The following is a 23449-nucleotide window of genomic DNA, read 5'->3' as shown; positions in this document are numbered from 1 at the left end:
CTAACTAAAATAATAAGACCCACCCATTATGTGATGTCATGGCTCCCTTGTCCTTCCCCCAGCCTGAGTGCTCAAATACAAGTGCAGGAGGTAGGGTACTTCTTTTTAGCATTGTGTTTCCAGTACACTGTATTTCTCTATTGGAACCTTGTGTGAGTCTCTTTCTGCATCATAGTTCATAGTTTAGTACTAAGCTAACTGGCCTTGCGAGCCATTTTAAGCCTAGCCAATTATCCCTTGTGAGACTCAAACCCTGCACCTTGTGTTTGTAAGGCAAACACCTTAGCCATTAAGCCAGCTTCCCTTGTGGATTTATACTGGTGAGTATGACATTTTATTGTAGAAATACATTGTTTGACAGCAAAGTATCAGTATCTCCTTAATGTGGCATCTTCATTTCTCCTGGCTTTTCAGTCGCTGTGCTGCATAAGTTCAGACATGCACCCAAAAATGTTTAAACATTGCTTGTTTGTGTCCTGCTGACCAAACAACTGTTGTGGATACATGTATGCACTTGGTATTGAACTGTGGCGCTTTAGTACTATACTTTATTACATTTATTTGCCTTTGTTGCAGCATTCCAGCTGTTTCGTGTGGTGTTGGTTGCCAGTGTCAATTATTACTATAAAGTTGTCTTCTTTCCGAAGTTATTTTCTCTAACTTTCCTAAACAGCAGTACCACTGACTACCTTAAAGATTTCCTTTTTAATATGGGTAGTGGTTGTGCCATCTTGTAATATGTTCAGTGAGAAGGTGTAATGAAAAAACTTGCTGTCCGTTGTCTGATGGATTATTCCCACTCCTAAAAATGAAGAACATCGATAGCTGTGCAGTAACTGAGACCTGGTTCAAGGCTCCAGAGAGCACCCCTGCAATACCAGGCTACAATTCTTACCACACTTTTCGGCCACCAAAGCATGACCGAAACACTAAAGGTGGAGGAGTGTCAATATTCACCAAGGATATTCACACCACCAGGCTAGTTGCCCAACACAATGCGTCTGAAATTCTCCAGGTGCAACTAACACTAGGTAAGACTGCAATCCAAATTGTAGCTTGCTACAGATCCCCCACCATACCCCAAGATTCTCACTACACCTTTCTAAACATACTGGAAAATATTAAGATAGAACCAAACACCCTAATACTGGGTGATTTTAACTACCCTGCCATTAACTGGGAAAGCTACTCATGTACCAACACCTTTGCCCAACGGTTCTTGGAATTCATAAATTCCAATGCCCTAGATCAACTAATCCATAGTCCCACCAGGGGCTCCAATATCCTAGACCTGGTCATTACCAACATGGGAAATCGATGCTCCACACCTATGGTCACGTCTGACCATAAGCTAATCACCCTTAACATCCACATCCCACCCCCACCCCCCAGTAAGGAAATCTCCATAAAAAACTTCTCCAAAGCCAACTTCATGCTACTCAAGTCAGAAGTGACAAACTTCATGACACCCATGCTGAATCCTACACTAAGGCACTGTACGAGCACATCCACTCATGCATAAATCATGCCATCCCAAATAGAACCAAGATGCTCTCATCCAAAAAAAAGAAGCCAATCTGGTGGTCCCCTGCCATAAACAAACTTTACAACAAAAGGAAGAAACTGTTGCAGAAAAGAGGAAAATCCCAGGATGCAAAAAACTTCCTTACCAGCCTCAGTAAGAAACTGAGATCCCTCATAAAATCCTCCAAAGCTAGTTACGAAAATAAAATTGCCAAAGATTCCAAAGACAACAACAAGGCATTCTATAACTATGTCAAGAATCTAAATGGCAATGCTTAGATCTGCTCTGAGCTAAAACAGAATGGCATCAAATATACTGATCCCAAGGATATTGCCAATATCCTGGCAGATCGATTCAGTGCCAACTTCACCCCTCTCACCCACTACATAGCCCATCTCAATACCGGAAGATTGCCAAATTCCGGTAATAATGGCCACACAGGTAAAAAACGCACTCTCCAAAGCTAAGAATACAGCATCCATGGGACCAGATGACATCCCGGGCTGTGTACTACATGAACTAAAATATGAACTGGCACCTCACCTAAGTGTCATGTTTAATCATAGCCTCACCTCAGGTTTCATGCCCACTGAGTGGCGCACAGCTACAGTTATCCCACTCCACAAGGGGGGATCTACCTTGGATCCCGGAAACTACCATCCCATCAGTCTGACAAGCCTTATCTGCAAGGCCATGGAGCGTATTATCATGGAACTTATAAACAAAGATATTGGCACACTTCAAACACTGGACCCCACCCAGTTTGGGTTCGTGAAGGGCCGATCCTGTCTCCTGAACTTGATTGACTTCTTCGAATCAGTCTCCAGAGCCATGGACAAGGGTAAGGTGGTCCACACAGCCTATCTAGACCTTGCCAAGGCCTTTGACACCATTCCCCACTCTGGAATCATAGATAAACTTACTAAGTTGGGCATTAATCCCTACGTCACCCAATGGGTTGCTAACTGGCTTACTGATAGAACCCACACTGTAAAAGTAGCCGACTCCAAATCCAGATCCAGACAAGTGACAAGTGGAGTACCTCAGGGTTCAGTCCTGGGGCCACTCTTGTTTGGCATCTACTTCTCTGAAGTACAGGCCAACACTAAGGGACTCTGGATAACAAAGTTTGCAGATGACTGGGAGCCATTATTTAATCCCCAAATGATGTGGATACTCTACAAAAGGGCCTTACAGAAACAGATGTTTGGTGCCAGAGTCATGGGCTCAAGCTCAATGCCAAGAAATGTATATTTATCCCCTTTGGAAAAAACATGTATCCGTGAATTACCATATAGGTGGCAGTACACTAAACACCGAAAGTTTGATAAGAGACTTAGGGACACAGGTGGACAGTGGTCTCGCCTTCGATAACCACATTGCAACAACAGTCAGGAAATCTTTCTATGTGGCACACCTCATCACTAAGGGCTTTTCATCCAGAAAAAAGGAGGTCATTGTCCCACTGTACTCATCCCTCATTAGACCCATTATAGAATACAATGCCCCGTTTGGTATGTACCTCTCAAGACATCTGCAACAACTGGAAAGGCCACAGAAATACCTCGCTAAAAGAATCACAGGCCTAAAGCAGATGCCCTATGCTGACCGCCTTAAAAAACTCCAGCTATACTCTGTCGCATATCGTCTGCTCAGAGGCGATCTTTGCTTAACATACAAGGCCATGTCAAACCCAGAGCTGTTGGACATGCTACACTTAAAGAAATCCCAATCCCTCAGAGCCACACGATCCAGGGATCTAAACCTTGTCATCACAATAAACAAAACATGCTGGAGGGATAGGTTCCTGACCCAGAGACTCCCCAGACTCTGGAATAGATTGCCCATACATGTCAAGCAGAGTGCCTCTTTGGTCCTCTTCAAAAGGAACCTTGACGATTGGATGGGAGAAAGGAAATTCACCCCGGGGATCACGTCAGTCGCCCTGCTAGACAGGGGTCCAGGGAAGTAAATAGTGTGGGATGAAATAGCCAGGGATTTGTTATGGCTAGGCTTGTATAGGCCCTAGGGCTGATAGCCTAGTACCAACCTATGAACCTATGGAGGAAATAGCAAAGATGCATATTTGGTTCTGCAAGTAATTCAAATCTACAGATCTTTGTAAAAGTAACAGTACAAGTGTTATTTGTATCTGTGGTAGAGTGAAGAGCTATTAAAGGGAGCCCATGCTCAGTTTTTGGGATAAGTATGTTTATAGCTTTGGTTGTGCACATGCTGGAGGCGAGAAGGTATGAGAGCTTGAGCATAAATTTAGTTATTTAAGGTTCCGCTAATATTATCTGTATGGTTTGTTAATAAGAGAGTAGGGTCCAATGTGATCCTGGATATTTTTTGCTCTGTTACTATAGGCAGCATATTGCCTGATGTGTCAGTTATTGTCAGGTGCAGAGTTTTAGCAAGCTATTATGGGGTGCCAAAGAACATTACATTTGATTTTCTCTAACTAATAATCAGCATATTATCATGTGTGCATTGGCAGATCCTTGCAAAACTTATTCTGAGTTTTTGCATAGGGTGTATTGTTTTTATTTGATTTTAACAGCAGATGATAATCAGCATTCATTCCTATATTGAGCTGCGATTTCCTGTGCCACAGATGATTACCTTTAGCTTGCTCAGATATGGTATGGGACACTCTCCAGTTATTTGCATGTGGGTAAATGCCTGGGTGTCATCCGGTTTGAAAAATATTGAAGAATACTTGCTGCTAATCAAGACTGAGGCACATTTCCACCTTGTGTCCCATTCTCTTGTGCCTCATGGTCTACATGTGTGCAAGGCAATTAAGCCTTGCACTGACAAGAGTACATTCTGTGGCTTTAAACCATGTCTGTGTAATGTCACAAATCCGATGTTTCTGTATTCTCTACAGAGCTTGTAGGTTGTGCAGTTTCTTCTGAATTCCTTCTGATTGTATTTGCATTGCCATTATTTTTGTCGCTGTCTTGATATGAAATCTGTTTTCAATGTGTAATTGTTTTGTTTAGCATATGGTCATCAGTGATCGTGCTACAGCACTTGAAAGCAGTGGTAGCAGCACATCGGTGAGTATATTTGCTTTTTATGCATATGGCTGTGGGTTCTACTACCACAACCTGTAGATGGATAGGAAATCGTAAGTTGTACTCTAATGTTGGGTGCTGTAGTCACGACTGTCTTAGTTTCTTTGGTTTGCCATCCATTCCCTATTGCAATGTTATTTTTTTACTGTAACCTAGGCAATGCATTCATCAAAGGCAGTAGGCACACAATCTGTAGATAAAACACTGAATTGGACATTGCAATGGATAATTCAGATCTGCCTTATGCAAGATCTGCAAGGCAGCAGTTAAGGGACTACGGTACAAGGTCAGACCACTGAGATGGCACCATTTTGAACTTTTACCCCGGGATGCCGCTGGAAATGTTCATAGTGTGCCTAGTCAAACTAACCAGGTAAACAACTGGATAACAAAATATTTACTGCAACTTGCTAAGAAAGAGCAAACCTCTACAGGTAGCCAGTAAAGTGAATCAAACCAAACAGCCAGAGAATCATGGAAATTTGTTTATACAGGAAAAAATCTTAATTACATCTGGTAACAGGTCATGTTACATTTCAATATGTTCATTTTATTCAGTAGTAGTGTAGTAACACTGATGTTTGGAAACAGAAATTTGGTATGCATACTTGTACATTCTGCACGGCAAATGATGCTTAGGTGGTGTATCGCTTGCATACTTCTCTGTTGTATTTGCACCAGATACTGCTAGTGTGCAGTGTGGGAATAGAAAGATTAAAACATTACCCTGGTATCAGAGGTGGCAGTGCAACATATTCCTAGTGGCTTAACATGAGAGTAGCTCTAAGCAAGCACCATGTGAAACCTGAGCAAGCACCTAGAATTATTCAGTGATGGCTAAAGGTGTATGGGCATGTCTGGTGGTTACTACACTGCAAAACTGGTATGTAATGGTGAAGATATTTGGAAGGCATGAGCAAGCACACCAGTATATTAAAGCCATAGCACCAATTGAAATGGAGGCTGGCAAATGGATTCAGTAAGGGATTTTGTCCATGCACAGATATTTCAACAGTGATTCTTTGCAGTGGCATCCATTATCTGATTCAAGGTAAATTAACCTTGATGTCCTTTATTTAAAAAAAATCAATAAAAAATGTACTTTGTTATAAGTGACTTCTGGACACAAGAAAAAGGAAGGGGAAAATATAGCAATGTGGTTTGTATGTACAAAGACAAATCCAGGGACACTGCAAAAGGTTTTTTTTTTTGCAAACCAACCAGTGGAGTAAAAACATATGAAGGCAAACATTACATACCAACACACTTTGCACATGTAAATCTCAATTTTTAACAAGGTGGAAGCATGAAGTGATACCTTAACACTTAAATTAATAAAGATCTAAACTGGTTAATAGTATAAATGTTTTATTCTTTAGCTCCTTGGTGCAAGATCTTACTGGATGTGAATACAGTCAAGTAAGGCCATGGCTACAGTGCAGCAAAAAATGTCCCCTCTAACAAAGGAAATGCTAGAGCAAAGATTAAATTACATGAGTCAAGCACCCTGCTGAGATCTGCCAATCAATGGAATTACCAGGTCAAATTACCCTCAGGACTTTGACAGCTAGGGAAGCTAGAATACACTTGCGCTATCTTCCCTTGCAACAAAATAAGAGGAAACGCAGTGTATACAGCTGAAACAGCTTGAGTATTTAATAAAAAAGCAACTCACAATTACACACAACACGATAAAAAGTATACCAGTGGCCAAATGCACAAATATTGTACCAATAACAAACAATAGTCCCAGAGTTTAGCGCTTTCACCTATCCCATGTAGGCTTCTTCAGAACTGTTTCCAGTGCATTCCAGTTTTACAGTTCTTCTTTGCAACTCCATTTCATTTAGCTAGGGAAGCTAAGTGTTATGGGGGAGGGGAGAAGTAAATGGACTGGAATTTATTGTCTCACAAATTAGTGCCATTTAAACTAAATTAGAAAAAAAGGCAGCAGTAAACAGCACTTTGAGTGTGTTCTGTGGCATTTGCACTGTTTCTGTTTTAAGTAGTCATTCAGCAGCAGGGAATGTTACTTACACTGTTCTATTTTACTCAGTACTTTGTACGCATGCAACATCTATGAAATGACAGGAACTTTAGGCAAACGGAGGCCTGCATGATGTAACATTTTTGAGCCAAACAATGATTTCTGGGATACTGGATGGCAACCTGATTTATCCAAACCACGTCGATATGCCAGCCTCCAGGTGGTCAGAGTCTGGAATTACATATAAAAATATTTAAAATCCTGTAAATAATCCCAAAGTGCTGTTAAAGTGTAGGAAACATCATGCCATGATGTTTTGAACATGTTTTTTGAGTCTGTGGGTGCGGTACTCCTTTAATGCTATCTCAGCTTACACTTAATTCAGTCAATTAAATGTGCTATATGTTATCATTCCACTCATCTAATTCAGCTGTGATAGTTTCTGCACTGTAAATGGAAATTATTTGCCTATTTTATAATTCTCACGGCTTTTTAAATAACCAATTGCATATACAATTATTAAGTTAGTTACCACCACTTTTTAAATAAGCAATTGTATATGCAATTATTAATGTTATTTTGTGTTAATGATGTATTGCTATATAAGGTTGTTAAAGTACCTAATCATGTACAACACTGCTTCTGCTAAATATTTGTTAACTATGTACCGCACCTATGAGTTACTAATATATCAATCATGTGCCAGCATCACTGCTGCTAATTGTTTTGTTCTTTAGACCACCTCACTTACCTGGTTAACAAATTGAAAATAAAGAAATAAACAAACACTGTTATTTGTCGCTGTGTTTTTGTCTTGATTTATAACGTCGTTTGGAAAAAAACAAAATAAACAAAAAAATATCCTTGTTTTCCCGCCTTTACTGAACTAGAATAGTCCAGTCTTCAGATTTTGCTGATCTCTGGGCTGTGTCATAGTTCCTGTGTTGTCCATATCCTTGTTTGGATAGGAGGAAGCTTCTTTGTTCACCAGTGGGAGTGGGGAGCAGTGAGCAGCCTATTTGTCCCTAAAGGAGTGGTGCCAGCCCAGCAACTTGTAGTTTATTGGCTGTTTTGGGCCATTTCCTAGCTCTTTCTAACCCCTGCTATAAAGCCCGCTTTAGCGTGCTTTTGCGCTTGTATACGACTCAGCACAGCTCCTCGTGGTGTCCTGCAGAGTTCTACAAGCAGCAGAGAGTGGAAGAGTGACTTTCCATTGATTTATAAGTATTTTTTCTGGCTTTCTATTTTCGACTGCTGTATCTTGTCTAAAAAGTGAATTTTCATTACTAAACTAGCTCTGCAAGTTGATTCACTGTATTTCTGTTTGTTTCTAAACTGTTTTGCACTTTAAAAGTTTGTTTTTTGCTTAAATTAACTGGCAGGCTACACACTCAAGTGCGCTAGCCGGTTTAAAGCATTTACTGTTTGTTACTGTATCTATTTCTTATCTGTTTGTGAAAAAAACAAAAAAAAAAACCAAAAAAATATCCTTGTTTTCCCGCCTTTACTGAACTAGAATAGTCCAGTCTTCAGATTTTGCTGATCTCTGGGCTGTGTCATAGTTCCTGTGTTGTCCATATCCTTATTTGGATAGGAGGAAACTTCTTTGTTCACCAGTGGGAGTGGGGAGCACTGAGCAGCCTATTTGTCCCTAAAGGAGTGGTTCCAGCCCAGCAACTTGTAGTTTATTGGCCGTTTTGGGCCATTTCCTAGCTCTTTCTAACCCCCTGCTATAAAGCCTGCTTTAGCGCTCTTTTGCGCTTGTATTACGACTCAGCACAGCTCCTCGTGGTGTCCTGCAGAGTTCTACAAGCAGCAGAGAGTGGAAGAGTGACTTTCCATTGATTTATAAGTATTTTTTCTGGCTTTCTATTTTCGACTGCTGTAGCTTGTCTAAAAAGTGAATTTTTATTACTAAACTAGCTCTGCAAGTTGATTCACTGTATTTCTGTTTGTTTCTAAACTGTTTTGCACTTTAAAAGTTTGTTTTTTTGCTTAAATTAACTGGCAGGCTACACACTCAAGTGCGCTAGCCGGATTAAAGCATTTACTGTTTGTTATTGTATCTATTTCTTATCTGTTTGTGAAAAAACAAAAAAAAAACAAAAAAATATCCTTGTTTTCCCGCCTTTACTGAACTAGAATAGTCCAGTCTTCAGATTTTGCTGATCTCTGGGCTGTGTCATAGTTCCTGTGTTGTCCATATCCTTATTTGGATAGGAGGAAGCTTCTTTGTTCACCAGTGGGAGTGGGGAGCACTGAGCAGCCTATTTGTCCCTAAAGGAGTGGTTCCAGCCCAGCAACTTGTAGTTTATTGGCTGTTTTGGGCCATTTCCTAGCTCTTTCTAACCCCCTGCTATAAAGCCCGCTTTAACACGCTTTTGCACTTGTATACGACTCAGCATAGCTCCTCGTGGTGTCCTGCAGAGTTCTACAAACCGCAAAGAGTTGAAGAGTGTCTTTCCATTGATTTATAAGTATTTTTTTCTGGCTTTCTATTTTCGACTGCTGTATTTTGCCTAAAAAGTGAATTTTTATTACTAAACTAGATCTGCAAGTTGATTCACTGTATTTCTGTTTGTTTCTAAACTGTTTTGCACTTTAAAAGTTTGTTTTTGGTTAAATTAACTGGTAGGCTACACACTCAAGTGCGCTAGCCGATTTAAAGCATTTACTGTTTGTTACTGTATCTATTTTTTATCTGCTTGTGAAAAAAAACAAAAAAAAAATCCTTGTTTTCCCACCTTTACTGAACTAGAATAGTCCAGTCTTCAGATTTTGCTGATCTCTGGGCTGTGTCATAGTTCCTGTGTTGTCCATATCCTTATTTGGATAGGAGGAAGCTTCTTTGTTCACCAGTGGGAGTGGGGAGCACTGAGCAGCCTATTTGTCCCTAAAGGAGTGGTTCCAGCCCAGCAAACTGTAGTTTATTGGCCGTTTTGGGCTATTTCCTAGCTCTTTCTAATCCCCTGCTATAAAGACTGCTTTAGCACGCTTTTGTGCTTGTATACGACTCAGCACAGCTCCTCGTGGTGTCCTGCAGAGTTCTACAAGCAGCAGAGAGTGGAAGAGTGACTTTCCATTGATTTATAAGTATTTTTTCTGGCTGTCTACTTTAGACTGCTGTATTTTGCCTAAAAAGCGAATTTTTATTACTAAACTAGCTCTGCAAGTTGATTCACTGTATTTCTGTTTGTTTCTAAACTGTTTTGCACTTTAAAAGTTTGTTTTTTGCTTAAATTAACTGGTAGGCTACACACTCAAGTGCGCTAGCTGATTTAAAGCATTTACTGTTTGTTACTGTATCTGTTTCTTATCTGTTTGTGAAAAAAACAAAAAAAAAATCCTTGTTTTCCTGCCTTTACTGAACTAGAATAGTCCAGTCTTCAGATTTTGCTGATCTCTGGGCTGTGTCATAGTTCCTGTGTTGTCCATATCCTTATTTGGATAGGAGGAAGCTTCTTTGTTCACCAGTGGGAGTGGGGAGCACTGAGCAGCCTATTTGTCCCTAAAGGAGTGGTTCCAGCCCAGCAACTTGTAGTTTATTGGCCATTTTGGGCCATTTCCTAGCTCTTTCTAACCCCCTGCTATAAAGCCCGCTTTAGCACGCTTTTGCACTTGTATACGACTCAGCACAGCTCCTCGTGGTGTCCTGCAGAGTTCTACAAGCCGCAGAGAGTGGAAGAGTGACTTTCCATTGATTTATAAGTATTTTGTCTGGCTTTCTATTTTCGACTGCTGTATCTTGCCTAAAAAGTGAATTTTTATTACTAAACTAGCTCTGCAAGTTGATTCACTGTATTTCTGTTTGTTTCTAAACTGTTTTGCACTTTAAAAGTTTGTTTTTTTGCTTAAATTAACTGGCAGGCTACACACTCAAGTGCGCTAGCCGGATTAAAGCATTTACTGTTTGTTACTGTATCTATTTCTTATCTGTTTGTGAAAAAAACAAAAAAAAAATCCTTGTTTTCCCACCTTTACTGAACTAGAATAGTCCAGTCTTCAGATTTTGCTGAACTCTGGGCTGTGTCATAGTTCCTGTGTTGTCCATATCCTTATTTGGATAGGAGGAAGTTTCTTTGTTCACCAGTGGGAGTGGGGAGCACTGAGCAACCTATTTGTCCCTAAAGGAGTGGTTCCAGCCCAGCAACTTGTAGTTTATTGGCCGTTTTGGGCCATTTCCTAGCTCTTTCTAACCCCCTGCTATAAAGCCTGCTTTAGCATGCTTTTGCGCTTGTATACGACTCAGCACAGCTCCTCGTAGTGTCCTGCAGAGTTCTACAAGCAGCAGAGAGTGGAAGAGTGACTTTCCATTGATTTATAAGTATTTTTTCTGGCTTTCTATTTTCGACTGCTGTATCTTGCCTAAAAAGTGAATTGTTATTAGTAAACTAGCTCTGCAAGTTGATTCACTGTATTTCTGTTTGTTTCTAAACTGTTTTGTTTTTTGCATAAATTAACTGGTAGGCTACACACTCAAGTGCGCTAGCTGATTTAAAGCATTTACTGTTTGTTACTGTATCTGTTTCCTATCTGTTTGTGAAAAAAACAAAAAAAATCCTTGTTTTCCTGCCTTTACTGAACTAGAATAGTCCAGTCTTCAGATTTTGCTGATCTCTCGGCTGTGTCATAGTTCCTGTGTTGTCCATATCCTTATTTGGATAGGAGGAAGCTTCTTTGTTCACCTGTGAGAGTGGGGAGCACCGAGCAGCCTATTTGTCCCATAAAGGAGTGGTTCCAGCCCAGCAACTTGTAGTTTATTGGCTGTTTTGGGCCATTTCCTAGCTCTTTCTAACCTCCTGCTATAAAGCCCGCTTTAGCGCACTTTTGCGCGAAGTTGCGCATAGCGCAGCATCGGGCAGCGCCGGTTAATCAAGTTTAAACTATTTCTGGCTCCGCTAAGTCTGCTCTTCAGTTTTTCCCTTAGAACCGCTCTACTTTCAATCTAAACAGTCTATTCTCTATCTGAAAAGCCCAGCACTTGCTCCTAAAGCATTTTTACACAGGTAAAGCACTCTTAAACAAAAGGAAAGCACTACATCCACCTACAATCCCCTTGAGTACCCATTTCCCTATTAGTCCTTTCTGACTCAGTTACACAGCAATCCCTTACACTATTCTAACATGTCAAAGGGTCAATTACTGGCGTCCTCTCCAGTTCAGCTGGTGAATCTGGGAATCTTGAGGCAATGTTACAACTGCCTCATGTACACAGACAACCCTCTCCTCCTCCCAACAAATACAAATATATGTGAGAGATGCAACTATATAGCCAAACTGGAGGCTGAGCTCCCTCGACTCAGTACTGGCAAAACCAGTCAGGAGGAGGAGAAGGTAACCACACACACGACAAACCCAGTCTCACATAGACCTATCACAACTACAAACCAAACACATAAACACACAAAAACATACTCAGAGGCTCTAATTAAAAATCTACCAAAACAACAGAGGCCTCCAAAGCAGACATCCAAGCAACCACTACCTCAAAACATAGCACATGCAACACATAGTTCACAAAGTCAGTGTGCCAAACAGTCAAAGCTCTTAAGGCCATACAACATGCCTGATACACTTGTAATAGGTGACTTCATAGTCAGACAGACGGACGTCCCGCTCACCAGACTGAACAAGGAAAAGGTTACAGTAAGCTGCCTGTCGGGCGCTAGAATCCGCCACATAACACAAGCACTCAGGTCACTCCAAAGCAAGTACAAATATGACTCCGTCATTGTCCATGCTGGTGTGAATGACCTGAGACGTACCTCCCTGGACTACATGAAAAGAGACATAGAGGAGCTCTCTGATTATGTAGCCCAGGTCGGTATGACCCTGACCCTGAGCAGCATTTTACCCTCACCAAGAATGATGCCACAGTACAAAGACAAAATGATCAGCTTTAACAGTTGGCTCAAATACTGGTGTCATTCTAAGGGGATCCAATGTCTGTCTGCCTGGGATGACATGCTTGACAAGCCACGCTGCTTCACAAGGGAAGGCTTGCACCTGTCACCCCTGGACTTCCGGATATTGGCCAAGGCTCTTGCCACCCCCATGGTGCCTTTTTTAGGCAAGGCTCAAAAGACAAACCCACCTCCCTAGAAAACACAAGTGGAAAAAAACTAAGGGTAATGCTGCTCAATGCCAGAAGTCTAAATCTCAAGATGCATGCTCTCGAAGCCCTCCTCAGCATGGAGAACATCGATGTCTGTGCAGTGACTGAAACCTGGTTCAAGGCTCCTGAGAGCATCCCAGCACTACCAGGTTATACCTCATATCATGCTTTTCGGCCTCAAAACTTGGACCGAACCACAAAAGGAGGGGGACTATCCATATTCATCAAAGATACCCACACCTCCAGGTTAGTGGCAACGCACGAAGCATCGGAGACCATCCAGGTGCAACTAACCGTAGGTAAAACTGCCCTACAGTTTGTAGCATGCTACAGACCACCCTCTCAAACTCAGGAACCCCACTCAGCCTTCCTGAAGACACTGGAGAGTATGAATGTCTCTCCAAATACCATCATATTGGGAGACTTCAACTACCCAAACATAGACTGGGAGCATTACTCAAGCCCCAACACCCTAGCCCAAAGGTTCCTAGAATTAATAAACTCAAATGCGATGGAACAACTAGTCACCACTCCCACAAGAAGAGATAATATACTAGACCTGATCATCACAAACATGGGGACACAATGCTCCACACCGGAAGTATACCCCTCATTAGTGATATCAGACCATAAATTAATCTCACTGGAAATCCACATCCTGCCCCCACCCCCAGCACAAAGGACCACAGTGAAGAATTTCTCAAAAGCTGACTTCACACTTCTTAAGACTGAAGTGGTATCCTTCAAGGCCCCTGGGCCAGTGGAAACCACAGCCCACACCACTGAATCCTTTATAAACGCTTTCTACGGACACCTTCAAGAATGCATGGATCATGCAATCCCAAATAAAACCAAGACCCATTCCCCCAAAGGCAGGTGTCCTGTCTGGTGGACACCAGCCATTAACAAGCTTTACAACAGCAGGAGGAAGCTACTACATGACAGAGCAAAATCCCCAAAAGGGAAGGCATCTCTGATCAGTACTAGCAAAAAACTACTATCACTCATAAAATCATCCAAGGCCAACTTTGAGAGAAAAATCGCAAAAGACACTAAAGACAATCACAAGGCCTTCTTTAGTTATGTTAGAAACCTGGGTGGAAACTCCCAGATATGCTCAGAGTTAGTCCAAAATGACAAAAAATACACTGAACTCACAGACATTGCCAACATACTGGCAGACAGGTTCAGTGCAAATCCCCCCCCCCCCCCAAAAGGAGAAATATATATTCCAGCAGAGTGTAGCCTCCCTGACATCTCAGATGCCCAGGTGAGAGCCACACTCTCCAAAGCTAAAAACACAGCATCAATGGGACCAGACGGTGTCCCGGGTTGCATGCTACATGAACTCCAAGAGGAACTAAACCCGCACATAAGGCTGCTGTTTAATCTTAGCCTTACTACAGGATACGTACTCAAAGAATGGTGTACAGCAACAGTGGTCCCACTCCACAAAGGAGGTGCTTCTACAGACCCTGGAAATTACCGCCTCATAAGCTTGACGAGCCTGGTCTGCAAAGCTATGGAGAGGATCATTATGGAACTCATAAACAAAGACATTGGGGACCTACAGACACTGGATCCTACCAAATTTGGCTTTGTCAAGGGCAGATCCTGCCTTTTGAACCTGGTCGACTTTTTTGAAACAGTCACTAAGGCCATTGATGAGGGTAAGGCAGTTCACACAGCCTACCTTGATCTTGCAAAAGCCTTCGACACAATACCCCACTCAGGCATCACAGACAAACTCACCAGCTTAAATGTAAACCCATATGTCATAAGATGGGTTGCAAACTGGCTCAAGGACAGAACCCACAAGGTCAGAATTGCTGGAGCCATGTCAGACTCTAAGCCAGTCACAAGCGGTGTCCCACAGGGCTCGGTCCTGGGACCCCTCTTGTTCGGCATTTATTTTTTCGAGGTGCAAGCAAACATAGGAGGATTGTGGCTGACAAAGTTCGCAGATGACTGCAAACTGGGTGCCATAATTGATACTCCAGCTGACACAAGCATCCTTCAGAAAGGCCTCATAGAAACGGATAACTGGTGCCAGAGCCATGGCCTTAAACTGAACGCCAAAAAATTTATAGTCATACCCTTTGGGAAAAACAAAGCACCCACAAATTACCACATAGGTGGTAATCCATTAAGTACAGAAGAAGTAATCAGGGACCTAGGGACCCAAGTTGACAGTAACCTCTCATTTGACACTCACATTGCCAAGGTGGTTAGGAAGACCTTCTATATTACCCACCTTATCATGAAAGGATTCACATCTAGATCAAGAGAGGTCATTGTGCCCCTATACTCTTCCCTTATCAGGCCCATAATTGAGTACAATGCCCCATTTGGGATGTACCTTACCCAACACCTGCAGCAGTTAGAAAGACCCCAAAAGTACCTCAGCAAGAGGATCAAGGGTCTCAAACATATGTCATATGCTGCCCGGCTGAAGAAACTCCAGCTCTATTCAGTCGCATACCGCCTACTCAGAGGCGATCTATGCCTGACATACAAGGCCATGTCCAATCCGGAATTAATGGACATGCTCCACCTCAGAAAATCCAAATCCACCAGAGCCATGAGAGCGAGAGATTTGAACCTCAAAACAGAAATAAATAGGACGTGCTGGAGGGACAGATTCATAACCCAGAGGCTCCCTACACTCTGGAACAGAATCCCAGTCTATGTTAGGCAGAGCCCCTTACTGACTCTCTTCAAGAGAAATCTTGACGAGTGGATGGGAGATCCCCGGGGGTCATCTCTGTGTCACTACTAGACAGAGGCACAGTAAACTAAACCCTAAATGGGCATAGTATTCTCATTCCAAGGGGTGGTGAAAGCCACACACACTCTGGCTAGGCTTATAAATGTCCTAGGGCAGATAGCCTAGTATGAACCTATGAACCTATGACTGAAGTATAGTATACATTTCTATCAGTACTGCAACCTGTTTGCTAACACTGTTGCAATTGCATTGTCATGACACTTGACTGTGTGATACATTACTATTTATCACTGCATCTTTATTTAAGTTCTCCTTTAAAAATGATGCATATATGTACCCAGTAGACAAATTCAAACGATGAAAAAAACAACAAGTAACATCTTGAATGAAGTTATGAAATTATACAGAAATTAAAAAGTATTCAGAGGGGGAATGGGTATAAATTAGAGAGGTAAAGAAAAAAAACCCAAATGAAAAGCAGTACAATGCTTACAGTACAGTATAGTAAGAAAAGGAAACCATAATGTTACTTCACATGGCTAAAGGAAAGTATAAGGAAGATATGGCTATGTAAAACACTGGGCTCTTATTAAAACACACTGATTAAATAATCGGTAAAAAAACAAAAAAAAACAAATAATATGTCTTACCTTTGCATCAGATGCAATCTTCTTCCCCTGTTAATACATTAATAAAGTTTATATATTTGACACACAAAAATGATACCTTTAATAAGTAAATACAAATTAGATCATCATGAATTGTGATATTCAAGGCTTGCCATACACTTAATCAAACAGGATCCCTTTTATAGTACTACCACAATGTTCTACATTATACGACCAGTCGTAATTCGTAAATATATATATATATATATATATATATATATATATATATATATATATATATAGATATATATAGGGTCTACTTCTGTAGACCGAATTACCATAACACTGAACTGCAAATGCTCAAGATGACAACATCAAATGTTCACTTTAACGAATGTTTAGAACATTGTAATTTTAAACACAGGAAAACAGTCAGTTGGCCACCACCAAAAATAAAACAAACCGGAGCAAATAAAACCCACTCAACTGGAGGGCTTTGTCTCCCACACCCCCCAACTAAATATACCAACTCTAAGATTGCACTACAGTGTGGAAAAAGGCAAAGTTCACCATGTTGGCCAACTGGCTCTTTTCCCATGTTAAAATTGCGATGTTCTGAACATTTGTTAAAGTGAACATTCAGTGTTGTCATCTCGAGCATATGCAGTTTGGCGTTATGTTAATTTGGTCTAAAGAAGCAGACCCATATATAGATAGACAGATAGATGGTTAGCTACATATATGCATGATAATTACAGTAATCAGCTGTTGCAATAGAACAATAACTTTTACAGAACTTCTAAATAGTTCACATTTCAGAAGAATTTGAAGATGCTTGACAATAAAATAGGCAGTTTGGCAACAGAAATATTTTTCAATGAGTAGTAATTTTCGTAATTGTAAGACCGTAAATACTGTGATGTCACTCATCTTGTAATGTTCACTTCTGCCTTTAGATAGCACATTCATACCGGCTTGGGAAATGAATATCTGAAACAGCAATTCATCAGATATCCAATGACTCAAACATTACATTGTTTCTGAAACCTGCAGGCAACAGTGACACTAAAAAAAAAATAAATGTTTTTGAACTCCCCACCACCACAATTGAAACTATACACAAGTTACATCTAGATGGGGGCAAGAAAGAAAGTATGATATCATGCAATACAAAGGAAGGAAGGATTATCAAAAATAAAAATTTTCATTAATCTGATAACTTGAAGGTCCCAGTAAACCATCAGGCCATTTTACACATGAGCTTTAGAGTGCCATATTACTAAAATACAGTACAATATACAGCACGGAATGTTTAATGCACTGTATAATACTTAAATACAGAGTTCAAAAATATATAGAGTGGAGACCTTAAGGTAAAGCCAAAGGAAAATTATGCAGTAAGTACAAAACAAACAATTTTAACTTTTTACATATAGTGGAACTACATTATAATGAATCCAGAACCATAAATATTATTTAAATTTACAACAAGAACTTCAGACTGCAGGCTTACTAGGAACATTGTATTTTAACATGCCTGAAAGGAAAGGTAGATCAGACAATGCTTAGGATGCATGATTGTTTTATTGTGCAAGTTTCAATGAAAAATGAACATCAGAAACAGTTTAATTTGTTATTCAAATATTGTTCCGAAATTGTGCACCACACATGACCTAACTCTGATGTGAACTGCAGTACGAATGACAATGCCGTGGAATCAAATGAAAAGGAGATACCCATGTAAAACTAAGCACAGTACTTAAGTTATTACACAAGCACTGACTCTAGTGCAGATTTTCTCCATATATAAAATCGAACGATCAAAAAAGAACAAATTAGCAGAAATTCCCTTTACTGGACCTTGTTCCACAAAGGCTGTTCGACTAATGTAGAAATACTCACCAAATGACTATATATATCAGGATAACTTGACCTTTCTGTGGGACTTAAAGGAGAACTCCATTCAAAAATCAAGTTTTTCTTTCCAAAAAGTGGTTGTCCTTCCCTGTAATCCAGCACTAAACACTTCACATACAGAAAATCATCATTTAATAATTATGTTTGCCTTTCTTTCCTGAATCTCTCTCATTTGTTACATTATATCCCAACTACAGAGCCATTAAGAAGACAATGCCTCTTAAACAATGACAATTAAATGTGCCTTATCAGTTACAAATTGCCAGCATCACACCTCAGAGAAACAATGTAACCCACAGCCTGAACAAAGGCAGAGATTTCAAGGCTAGTTTTCAGATGCAAATGTCTTTCCTTTTAATGCAACTCATTTGCTTTCTTTCTTTGTGGCACTTTGTTCCTCTATAACTCTTTCTTTCTGTCAGTATTCAATATTGCATTTTTTCTACACTGTAATTTCTGTAAAAGTGCATGTTTCTTCTCGTGTTTTGAATTTTTGCATTGTATACATTGTTTTGCTAAGACAGGTCAACAAGTTGGGGAAAGAAGATTAACATCAAATACTTTAATTCTAGCTACAATATTAAAACTATGAATGTAACACACACCATCTCAGCCCAGTAACACCTGTTTATCACAGTTAGATTTCTCATACTTGGAACACTGAACTACAGCTGAAAACAGCAATTAACTTGGCTACATTTTCAAAGTGTCATTCAAACATTCCATAAAATGCTGTACCAATGATGGCCACAATTGAAAATCAAAGGAAGCAAAGTAATTAAAAACGCAAATTGAAGCTAACAGTGAAAAGCAGGCAATCACAGCAATGTTGTAAACTGATGAGACAGAAAAACCACAGTAAATGATCCTCTCATCATAAGTATTTATTTCTGTCCCTCTAACATGACATCAGGAAGGTGAGGCATTGAATGTAAAACAAAATGATGCTAGCCATGGCAGCCTCCTTCAGATCATTGTGGGGTATAACAAATTAGAAAATAATAGTAACCATTTACTTTCATACAGAGGAGGCATTAGCAATACAGAAAAGTTCAAGATTTGCTGAAAAGCATATGTTCTTTTCAGTTTTTGGGTGCGGTTCTCCTTTAATTAATACTTCGAAGAAATCTACTTGATAACTTGAAATGTACTGTACTTATTATTAGGTGTTGCATCCATGCATAACAAAAACATACGTAATTAATGCACAGCATTCAAAATATGGTCTACAATCTTTCATATAAAAGAGAGAATTTCAGTTACTGATCGAGAAATTCTTAAAGGAGACTGTCAAAGTTAGAGAAACGTTAAGCTTCCCTCCCTCTTCAACATTTTATCTGGAAGTCTGGCGGATTTTGAACTGATACTCTGAAAACACTAAAGTTGTTACATTACAGAGAAACAAGGCCAACACCATTATGCTTGATTAAAAGCAGAGAACCTAGTTTCTTGACTGTACACATATACTGTCTTGCCGTATAAACATTCAGAATTGCTGGAATTATGTTATGACACCACTACATGTATCTCCGCAGGTATCTGCTAATAGTTTATTATCTTTATAATACTGAAGTTTCCATGACAATACATAAGATATCTCACAGTCTCTTCCTCTAAAATATAATGCATCATGCTCAAACTTAAAGACATAAAGCAGGAAATGAAAAAGATTAGTTGTGTAAAATCTTACCATAATGATATATGTCCTTCTCTTCTCTGTTGCAGTATTCTTTACATGAGGGAGTTGCCTGCCACAATAACCTGATGTCAGCCAGTATACAAAAGACGTTTACTACTTAGAAGTGTGTATTACTTTGCATGTTGTTTGCTGTCAGACATAGGCCACAAAAGCAACGTATGCATGCACCATCCTCAGAACTGATTGCCCCAGGAGGAATGCCCATCTAAGGGAAGTATATAGGCTAAGTACATCCAAGGAAGAACAAAGTCAGGGGGAAGGAGTGAGGGATGGAATACTGCAACAAAGAGAAGGACATCTATTGTTATGGTAAGATTTTACACAACTAATCTAGGTCCTTCTATTCTTTTGTTGCAGTATTTTTTACATGAAATAGAATACCATAGCTCATGAGGAAAGGGAGGAGGAAGGGGCAGTGGAGCTCTCCATGAAAGCATGAAGAATAGCCCTGGCAAACCCTGCCCTAGATTTGGAAATGTTGTCCAGTATGTAATGCTTAGTGAAGGTATTGACTGAAGACCAGTAGCTGCCTCCAGAAAGGAGTTCATGTCCAGTTCTTTGAAGAAGGCACTAGAGGAAGCAACGGCCCTGACAGTGTGTGCCTTAACAGGAGATGGGAGGCTCTTTCCATGGTGCTCATGGCAGAAGAAAATAGCTTTAGAGATCCAGCTGGAAATAATGTGTTTAGAGATGAGAAGTCCTAAAGCTCTTGGGTGAAAGGAGCCAAACAACCAGTCAGATTTTCTGATAGTCTTTGTTTTGCCAAGGTAGAACATAAGCTGTCTGTGCACATCCAAGGTGTGCAGAATTCTCTCTACAGAGTTTTGTGGAGAAGGAAAAAAGGTAAGGAAATATATAGACTGGTTGAAGGATAACTCATTTACCACTTTAGGCATAAAGAAAGGGTTGGTGTGTAGAGACACTGTCTCTGTGGAACACTAAGAGAGGAGGAGAAACCATAAGGCCTGGAGTTCAGAAACCCTTCTGGCTGAGGTTAGTGCAAGCAGCAGAATTGCTTTCCAGGTGCAGTATTTCAAGGAAGCAAAAGTTGCCAGCTGAAAAGGGGCTAGGGTCAGTTTCTACAATACAAAGTTTAGAACCTACGGGGGTGGAGCAGGTTTCCTGGGGGGGGTCTCTCATTTGAAGAGTGCCTTTTAGGAATCTAGAGAGTAAAGGTGGAAAAAGAGGTAGGCAAGCCGAAATAGCTGACAGGTGTACTTTTACTGAAGAGTAAGTTAAGGCAGCATCCAGCAGTTCACACAGATATGACAGAACCAGTGGGACTTCCAATGTAAGTGGGTCCTGGTTATGAGAAAGACACCAAAGTGAAAATCTCTTCCATTTGGATAAATGAGATTTTCTAGTATTGGGTTTCCTGGCCTCCTGCAGAACCCTAAGCATGTCCCCAGAAAAAAGGTGTCTGAAAGGAATTAAAACCTTAACACCCACAATGTCAGCTGAAGAGTAGACAAGTGGAGATGGATGAGACTTCCTTTTTGTTGTGCAAGACGGTCCACTCTGTGGGGGGACTTGTAGTGATTGCCCTTGGCTAAATGCAGGATTGGGGGAACCAATGCTATCTTGGTCAATAGGGAGTCATCATCAAGATTTTTGATTTGTCCTGCTGAATCTTTAGCAAGACTTTTGGAATGAGAGGAAGGGGAAGGAATGCATACAGAAACATCTTCTTCCATAAAAAGCTGAGGGTGTCCACCTTCCAGACCAGAGAATGTGGATCTCTGGAACAAAACTGTGGAAGTTGTCTGTTCATGGGTGTAGATCAATACGTATGTATGCCTTTAGGAAGCTTTCTAGGAGCTTGCACAAGTGTATAAATACTGAGCATGTGCGAGCCTGACTGCCATCTTGTAGTAAGCTTTTGAGATGTAAGCATGTATGTTTGTGTAGTCTGTCAGTTAATCAGTTTGTTTATATTTTGTAATGCTGCTATTCATCCTGAGGTGTTTCTATGTAATAAAGCATATAAATGAACTACCCCATCTGTTCATCATCTATATTAGAGAGGGATAAGCGACATGGTGCCAGAATGGGATCCAGATTTTTCAGTTTGAGACTGAGAGGCACTCAGTTAAGAATGGAGGAATATACCACAGTGAATCATCCCTAATGCATGTATAACTCGCAAAACTGGTTAGAAATTAATTTCAGGTATTAAAACTTGCTCAAACTGTTTCTTATTCACAAAATATGAAACGAGGCATTCAGAATGCTCTAAACGAGTTTCTAAGTAACAGTAACAGAAATATCCAAAACTATGATATATTGATAGAAATATTTGAAATAACTACAGAAAATATTTGAAATAAAGTCCAAATCTCATAAAATGAATAAAATAAAGGAAACAACAGCATTTTTCGCTAAGCACTACTTTTTCACATTAATCAAATCTGTTTGAATTGTTTGACGTGTATGAAGTATTTGCATGTTTGTGCAGTATTACAGTACAGTTATTTCACAAAATATAGCCATTTCAAAGGATATTTCCAAAAGTACAGTATTTCAAATAGTTTATTGTTCATTTGAATGTTACTACAGGCACAAATAGCAGCTTGTTCATCTGTAATTGCAAGGGCCATATTTTTTAGTTTGTTTCTGCATAATTTGTTGGTATGGCAGACAGATTTCAAAAACCAGGTCCACTTGTGTTTGACAATAATATCGCAGAGAATGGGAGAGTGTTTGAGCAAGATTATGATATTTTCATACAGGCTGCATTTTCTGATAAAGATGACCATGCAAAGGCATTTATTCTGCTTGATTTAGCTGGTTCAGAAGCCATAGAAAGAGAGCATTCATTTGTGTGTGCACCTGCTGTCTTTGCAGGAGAGAGGGAGAACCATCATACAGCTGTACTGGCTGAATCAAGGGAGGACCCCTAGTGCTTAAAATGTAAATTTAGAAAAACGTGTAAGCCCCAAATGAATGTTACAGTGAAAAAGCACTTATTTTACACAAGGGACCAAAAAGCCTGGTGAAACTTTTGCAGCATATATAAATGATTCGAGAAACAAATCTAAAACATGCAGATATGGTGATTTAAGGGATGAGCTAATAAAAGCCAGACTTGTATGTGGTATTAAAAATGATGCTGTGAGAAAGACTGACAGTGATTCAAATTTGAATAAGGCCATTGAGATTTGTCAGATATATGTGCTTACAGAAAAGCACACAAATATGCTTACAAATGAGAAATGCAAGCTTCCACTAACTTCTAAAGCCAATGTTGATAGTATGCAGCATGTGGTTAAAAGAAATGGGCCCAAGCACATGGCAGCAACTGTAAACCCTCACTGGGAAACCCCGTAGCTTTCTAGCAAATTCCAGGGCAAGCACAGTCTCAGTGAAGCTTAAGAGTGAATGGGCTCCCACCCAGTTTCATAGCCAACTGTCGTAACTGTGGAGGAAGTCATGAGCCTAAAAAGGAAAAATGTTTAGATTTTGGACAGCAATGTCACAAGTGCAATAAGTAGAATCATTTCAAAAGGTTTTATAAATCAAAAAGGACACATTATTTTATTAAAAGAGAACATTCAAAGATGCAAGTTGATCAATTAGAAGTTGTGACCCTACTTTTTAAGTTGATGGTGTTAGTGCTTCATGAAACAGTCCATGCAGTAGATTTATGGGCAAAGAATGAAGTATTTTGTACTGTTCGGATAAATGGGAGACCCATAGAGCTTAAAGCTGACAAGTTCAAAGTGCAATGTTATGTCTGCAGAAACATTTGCTAGAGTATGTGCTGTGCTGGTGAGAAGCTTGACTTGGC

General features: G+C 40.1%; 1 protein-coding gene across 1 annotated transcript in view; it reads right to left on the bottom strand.

Moving 5' to 3' along the window:
* The window catches only part of MTMR2 (myotubularin related protein 2), an 853325-nt gene that overhangs the window by 756042 nt on the left and 73834 nt on the right, over nucleotides 1–23449 (bottom strand). The window contains exon 3 of the mRNA XM_044072012.1: nucleotides 16089–16115. Within this exon, the coding sequence (XP_043927947.1) occupies nucleotides 16089–16115 (27 nt within the window). The remainder of the gene's footprint in view (nucleotides 1–16088; nucleotides 16116–23449) is intronic.

This window comes from Protopterus annectens, chromosome 5.part0 (assembly GCF_019279795.1).
Source record: "Protopterus annectens isolate FY-2018-M chromosome 5.part0, PAN1.0, whole genome shotgun sequence".
NCBI classification, from domain to species: domain Eukaryota; kingdom Metazoa; phylum Chordata; order Ceratodontiformes; family Protopteridae; genus Protopterus; species Protopterus annectens.
This window is presented reverse-complemented; position numbering and strand designations above follow the sequence as displayed.